Source organism: Nothobranchius furzeri, chromosome 14 (genome assembly GCF_043380555.1).
Source record: "Nothobranchius furzeri strain GRZ-AD chromosome 14, NfurGRZ-RIMD1, whole genome shotgun sequence".
NCBI lineage: Eukaryota > Metazoa > Chordata > Actinopteri > Cyprinodontiformes > Nothobranchiidae > Nothobranchius > Nothobranchius furzeri.
The window spans coordinates 14,072,602-14,079,723 of record NC_091754.1 but is presented as its reverse complement, the minus strand read 5'-3'; the positions used below and the strand labels follow the sequence as shown (position 1 = coordinate 14,079,723).

The window sequence follows — 7,122 nt, the reverse complement described above, 5'->3', positions numbered from 1 at the left end:
TAATTTCAGTCCTCGCTTCATTCAGCTCCTTCAAACCATCTTTCGACTCCCTCTGTGCTTGAAGCAGCTGTCTTCTCTCTTCATGGGTTGCTCTAAGTTCTGCATGCAGAGACAAGGCTGATGGGGATTCCTGAACGTAGGGAGTTATAGGTTCAAGGCAGGGATATCTATGTATATTACTCCACAGATAGCTTGATCACGACAGGAAGGGAGTACCGTGGGGGATATCTCTCTTACAGCTAGAGAGAGGAGTGAATGAAGCAGGTTGGCTTTGGCTGTGCTGAAGTCCAGGATCTAGTCTTCTGCTTAGGGGTGGCGGGAGATTCCACTGAGGTCTATTTCCAGGAGGAGCTCCAGCGTAACTTACTTCAAACCCGTCAAATCTGCTGGGTCGGCTAATCTGTCCTTTAGGTCTCACAGTAGGATGTATCTCTTTATCTGGATCCATATTGATAGCCCTTATCCAGCTCGAAGGACCGGTGTAAAGGAGGGGTTGGTTAAAGCTAGCTCTTTCCAGGTGAGGTGGCTATCAATAAGATTTACGGAAAGAAAGAGTAGTTATGACTTGAAAGGCAATAAAATATACATGATACCAAAACATAGGATAAATATAAAGGAACATTGTGTATCAATATGTGGAGTCAAAATGTGGAATAAATTAAGTACCGAAATCAAGATTACCAAAACAATATGTACCTTTAATAAACATATCAAAAATGAAATGCTTAGCTTATATAATGCTATGAGATAGACATATTGATGAAGTAGAGAGAATGAAAGGGAAAACACACATTGTATGTTCTACTTTGTTTCTTTTTAGCTGTTATTTTTTGTGTGTTTTATTTTGCATTATTTGTTTTCTCCTTTCATTAATATAAGAAGAATTGGCGAATCCGCTTGGCGTTTCCAGAACATGTTTGATTTTGGCCCTCTTTTATGTTGAATTTATTTCACAGTTTTCATTGGTTCACTCAATCCAAATGTGTTTCACACATTTTTCCTGTACCAGAATGTTTCATCTATCTTGTAATTTGTATTTTGTAATTTGAATTGTTTTTATTGTTGATTTATTCAATATATTTACTTACAACTGTACCATGTTCAGCGCTTTGGGCTTCCTGACAGGGTTGCGGAAGGCGCTTTATAAATAAAGCTTTGATTGATTGATTGATTGATTGATTGATTGATTGATTGATTGATTGGTTGAAGAAAAAAAATTGTGTACATATTTGTTTTCTCTCCATTTTTTGTCAAAGCTACAACAGTAAACCAGGTCAGAAAGTTTTTTTTAACTATAATAACTTTGTTGTCATTTGTATTTGTTTTGGTTAAGGGGAACAGAGAACATAAGTTTTGCTCCTTTCTGTTCCTTTTTCATGTTTTGTTTTCACAAACCTGTTTTGTTTTTGCTTTTAATTGCGAATAAATGAAAATAAACTTGGGAAACAAATAAATAAAAACGAGCTACAATGTAGCCACAGCTGCCCTGGGGCGCACTGACAGAGCCTGAGGTGAGGCTGCTGAGCTCAGGCACCACCGGTCCATCTGACCACCACCAGCTGGCAAGGTGAGTTAAGTGTCTTGCCCAAGGACATGACAGCAGCGTTCTCTGCTGGCATTTGGGATCGAATCCCACAATCCTCCAATCACTGGAAAACTCGCTCCACCGCTGCCCTGAATAAATACCATGCAACCTTATAAATGCCTTCTTTAGTTTTCCTTCTCATCCTTTAGTTTTTGCTTTCAAGCTACGGATCTCCAACTCTCTCCATCTGACTCTTTAGAATTAATTTGTTCTTGTATTTTTATTTATTTATTTATACTTTTAGATAATAGTATTATTACTGTATCTCTACTACCTTAATGATTGTTCAGCCACATGTGCACATACAGAAATAGATGGATAAGCTGCAGCACAGAACCAGCCAGATTTCACTGTGAATTTTAATCACCTCCAATCTGTGTCTCTGAATCCTTGCCCAGTGTGTGTGTGTGTGTGTGTGTGTGTGTGTGTGTGTGTGTGTGTGTGTGTGTGTGTGTGTGTGTGTGTGTGTGTGTGTGTGTGTGTGTGCACATGAAAGGTGGCTCATTCTAAATTTTCGGTTTGTGACATCACAAATGATGGCTTTTTGAAATGTCTTGTTTTAGGCACATAATTAATAAAACCAAACAGACAGAAAATGGATGGGTTTTTTTCTACATTTGGAGTGTTTATCAATGCAGTAGAGACCCACAACAGGATGTAAAAGGTGGATTTTGCAAATGACCTCCCCTTTGATAACTGCTAAAGATTCACAGAATGTGATGATATAGATCAATCCCCTAAAGAAGTACTATAATTGTAGCTCCTCCTTTGTACATGGGCTTTAAATAATTCATACAAATGGTTTCATTATGCAATTCCAACAAAAGAAAAAAAACATAACTACTGCTGACTCAAACATCTTATCTAAATTATTTATGGAAGAAAATAATAAATAAACAAAAGACAAACCACCAGAAATCACTGGATGTGTAAAGGTATATGTAATGATCAGACTGAACTGAGGTGAGGACAAGCAGTGTGTTAAAATACGAGGCTGTTTACGTCAGTAACAATGATGTTTGCAACATTTCTTCAGAGCAAACAAAAAGAAAAGGTTTGCACTTTTAAAACTGGTACAAAACTGCCACCTATTGAGGAAAACATGATACTGTCATCACTGATGTTTTTCATTCTTCAAAAAAATTACAACTACTACAACAGTTGCAGCACACGTATGACCTTTTTTCCAACAAAAAGACCACATTGATTATAGAATTAATCCTTTCTATATATTCAATTTTATTGGCTTTTTAGCAAAAGTCCAAGTTTAACCTAAAAGCAGTAAACTCTCCTCCATCCCCTGAGTCTAGCCTCGGGAGTTGCTGAATCGGTGCCATTCATTCCTAAACTGTCCCGTGTGTGTGTGTGTGTGTGTGTGTGTGTGTGTGTGTGTGTGTGTGTGTGTGTGTGTGTGTGTGTGTGTGTGTGTGTGTGTGTGTGTGTGTGTGTGTGTGTGTGTGTGTGTGTGTTGCTGACCCCTGTTTTTGTTCACGTGGATAATTTAATTGACAGCCAGCTCTCATCAGGTCTGAAATAGGTCGGTTTTCCGACCAGGGAACAGAAATAAGATGGTTGTTGTGCTGGATGTTTTTAAAAAGTGAAGAATTTATTTAATTTTTTTGCTTGGACATGTTTTTGACTTTGGAAAAAATTGTTGACAGAAGACAGTTTCTTAAGGATAAACATCATCTGTAAAAAGGTTTAGAGATTAGTGATGGGAGCTAATTCATCTCTCTGCTGCTGTCACTTCTATCTGAAGCACAACAAAGAGGAAAAGAGAGCTATTTTGCGGTGAGAGGAGCAGATTATGCAAATAATCTATCTCCACCCTTCTTTTTTAAACAAAATCAGCTTGATGGCATTTAAATCACGCACTGTTCACGTTTCCTTTCGTCTCCCCAGAATGCGCAAGACTCCATCTTCCACATTCCCTGAACGTTTGTCAAGTGAGTCCAGTGACAGTGAGACAGAAGAGAGCCTCTTTGGACCTTCAGCTTCAGGAAGAAGTCCACTGAAGGACAACCACAACCAGAGCAGAACAGCTGATCCGTCATTCACCCCAAACAGAGCCGACATCTCCTGCTTCAGGCGCGGATCAGACCGAGAGCTGCAGGCTTTCATCAGCATGAGAAACCAGGCTGACAAGGCTACAGAGGTAATAACAAATACACCACAAGATGAAATAAACATGTATATTTTCATGGCTTTTAAATAGTAAAAATGACTTGTGTAAAACTACATTAGTTGGCAATAATCTACACAAAAATGCATGAACCGAAAGGGGAAAAAAGTAAAATTACTGTGTTTTTAAGTGAAATTAAAGGAGTTTTGTGCAATCATTTATTAGAAATCTGCCAGCTAGCATATAAAGAAGATTTTTGAAGGCCAAGATGGTGCCAGAAATCCTGTGTCTTGTACAGATCTGGGACCATCTAACGCAATAAACCAATCCAAGCTGAGGACACAGGTGACTCAATGAACTCTTTGATTCTTCTTCATGCAGATCAGCAAACAAACTCGACCCGAATTCCACGTAAACTTAATATGGAAATTATGTCCTTTAAGAAAACTGACAAACTGCAACGTGGAGATAGACGTAGTTTGAATTCATGGTTTGTTCTTAAAGTTAAATATTGGGAAATTATCACTTTGCAAGAGCATAAAGTTGTTTTGCATCCATTTACTGTGTTGTGTTGCAGCTTCAGTGACCATAGCAACATAGCAATGCTCTGTTTACCCACAGATTCAGAAACAATGCGGATGTTTCCTCAAAACGCTGTGGCTGAACTGATATCCCATCTAATCTTCCACGGAGGAGCTCAGATATGTCTGTTTCTGAGATGAGAGTTATGGGCCATTCCCATCTGTCCCGGGTCGGCCCGGGCCGGGTAGCCCCAGTCGGCCCCAGCCTGGCCCGGATGATTCCACACATCCTTGTCTTAAGCTCATGTGGGCTGATTCTGCCCACCAATCAGAGGCTTGCTCCAATGGAAGGTGTGAATTTGCTGTCAGCAGTGGGTGTGTTGGCCCTGGTCGGCCTGAAGCAGACCCCCTCGAGAAGAGGGCTGAGAATGAGCCTTGGTTGGCCCGGAAAGATACCAGGCCACCCAGATATGTAAACAACCTACGCTGCCCGGCCCGGGCCGACCCGGTACAGATGCGAATGGCCCATTAGGTGAACATGTGACGGTGACTTATTGAAAGTGGCAGGCTGCAGGACACAGTGGGTGCGTTGTTTTAAAGAAAATAACTCGGAGGAAGATGCAGGACAACATCCTGAACATTAACAGAGAAGAACAGGACAATAAAAAAACATAGTCTGCTTTATTTTAGCCGTCAAAAGTGAAGTGATTCTGTCTCGTGACCAGAGAATTGACATTTTTTTTTACCTGCATTTTTTTCCTTTACAGCCTCAGAGCAGCTCAGTTTTAGTTTATCTTAACATGTTTTTTCCACGAGCATTACGGCAAAGAGATCCATCTTCTCCAGAAGATTAACTCTGCTGAGATAACTAACTGTTAGGCATGGGGTCTTTGTACTAAATAACAACAATAATAATGTGAATCCACTTTTGTTGGTCTTCAGGAGTGGGAGAAGCTGAACTATGACATCCACACACTGTGCTACACCAGACGGGAGGTCAGATCTCGATGGAAGAAGATCCTGCTGCAGCTGGGTTCGGGATTTTCTGTTCCAAACGTCTTCAGGTGATCCCTCTCTTTACTTCTCTCTCTCTCTTTGTGTTTCTGTAGGTTTTCAGTGCGAGGTGGATTCCTTGCTGTGTGTGAACCGACAGAGCCGGTTCAGTCCGGATCAGGAGCATCTTAACAAAGCCACTGATTTGCTGAAACAGCTGCTGGACCACACCTCTTTGTTCCCCACTGGGACTGAACATCACAACAGATATCTGCAGGTCATGGTGTGGACACTGTTTTAGTGTTTTAACAAAACATGATCATGTTTGTGAGAATAAATAAAGACTAAAGGGTGGAAGTTTCAAAATAAAACCAAAGACATTATGTCACTTTAGCAATTACAATGAGCAGATCACGACAGAGGAATTTCATCATACAGTAGGAGCAACTATTCGGTTTGATTCAGATTTGTGAGCTACATTTTTTTTATTTATAAACACTACCCGGCCAAAAAAAATTGAAAACCAAGAACAATCACCAGCAAAAAGAAGTCATTCACTCTAAAAATTTGTTGGACCACCTTTGGCTTTGATTTCGACACACATTCACTCTGGCGTTGTACCGATAAGCTTCTGCAATGCCACCAGATTTACTTCCATCCAGTGTTGCATTAATGTTTCACCAAGATCTTGCACTGATGATGGTGGAGTCTGACCGCTGGAAGAAGCCTTCTCCAGCACATCCCAAAGATTCTCAATAGGGTTAGGTTTGGACTCCACGTGTGAAAATGATGTCTTCATGCTCTCTGAACCACTCTTTCACTATTTGAGCCTGATGAATCCTGGCATTGTCATCGTGGAATACGCCCGTGCCATCAGGGAAGATGGAATAACCTGGTCATTCAGGATATTCAGGTAGTCAGCTGACCTTGTTCTTGGAGCACATCCTGTTGCTGAACCTAGACCTGACCAACCGCAACAAGCCCAGATCATAACACTGCCTCCACAGGCTTGTACAGTAGACACTAGGAATGATGGGTGCATCACTTCATCTGCCTCTCTTCTTACCCTGATGCACCATCACTCTGGAACAGGGTCCATCTGGACTCATCAGACCTGTTTTTAATGAAGCGTTGGACAGTTTTTAACCCAGTGTTAGTCGTTTCTGCATCTCCTTAGATGTTTTCTCTGCTTGATGCCAATGATCCGACCCTTCTCACACAAACTAACACCTTTTCCACGTCTTTCTACACGGTTGCTTAAGAAATGAGAAGCAACTCGTTGCACTAGTTGGGTTAAATAACTTGTTCCAGCTGAAATATAATCACCCATACAGTAATAATCCAATTGGAGGCTCATGCCAGTTTGATAAGTTAAATTCAGGTGGCAACTTTTTTTTATGGGCAGTGCAGGATTAAATAAAAAATATATTTTCTGCTTTAACCCACTGTTAGTCTACTTCCTGTTTTCATCCTTATTACATATCATCATCATCATCATCATTATTATTGTTATTATTATTATTATTATTATTATTTCAAATCCATATTTTGCTACAAAGGTGTACGGTCATTCCTTCCTTCATCCACTCACTGATTGACTGTTGATCTGAATTACTTGAAAATTTTTTGGACATACATAAAACTTCCTAAATATTAAATATGAAACAGCTTAGCGTTTCAACACAATAAACAAAAAACACATCGCTTTTTTACATGTCTAATTTTCCCGTGTGCTTCCCTCAGGATCGCCTGGTTTCTCTGGACAGTGCCGAGGAATTCATCAGACTGGCCAGAGAGAAATATCCAAAAAAAGAAGGATGAGAGATGAAATGGTGAAAACAGCATTTAGTAAAATTTTTGAAACTGGACACCCCTTTGGCACATAATCACTCCATCAATCA

The 7,122-nt window shown here is 40.2% G+C and overlaps 1 protein-coding gene across 2 annotated transcripts in view; it reads left to right on the top strand.

Moving 5' to 3' along the window:
• Nucleotides 1-3,119: 3,119 nt before the first annotated feature.
• Nucleotides 3,120-7,122, top strand: part of LOC107389896 (melanoregulin) — a 4,428-nt gene continuing 425 nt past the window's right edge. The window contains exons 1-5 of one of the 2 annotated variants that reach the window (XM_015966308.3): nt 3,120-3,376; nt 3,488-3,740; nt 5,171-5,261; nt 5,338-5,504; nt 6,965-7,122. The exon at nt 6,965-7,122 is cut by the window's right edge and continues 425 nt beyond it. In XM_015966308.3, coding sequence (XP_015821794.2) covers nt 3,300-3,376; nt 3,488-3,740; nt 5,171-5,261; nt 5,338-5,504; nt 6,965-7,042 — 666 coding nt within the window. In that variant the 5' untranslated portion in view covers nt 3,120-3,299 and the 3' untranslated portion in view covers nt 7,043-7,122. Of the gene's footprint in view, nt 3,377-3,487; nt 3,741-5,170; nt 5,293-5,337; nt 5,505-6,964 lie in introns of both variants that reach the window. The other variant, XM_054747070.2, reaches the window with a different exon arrangement.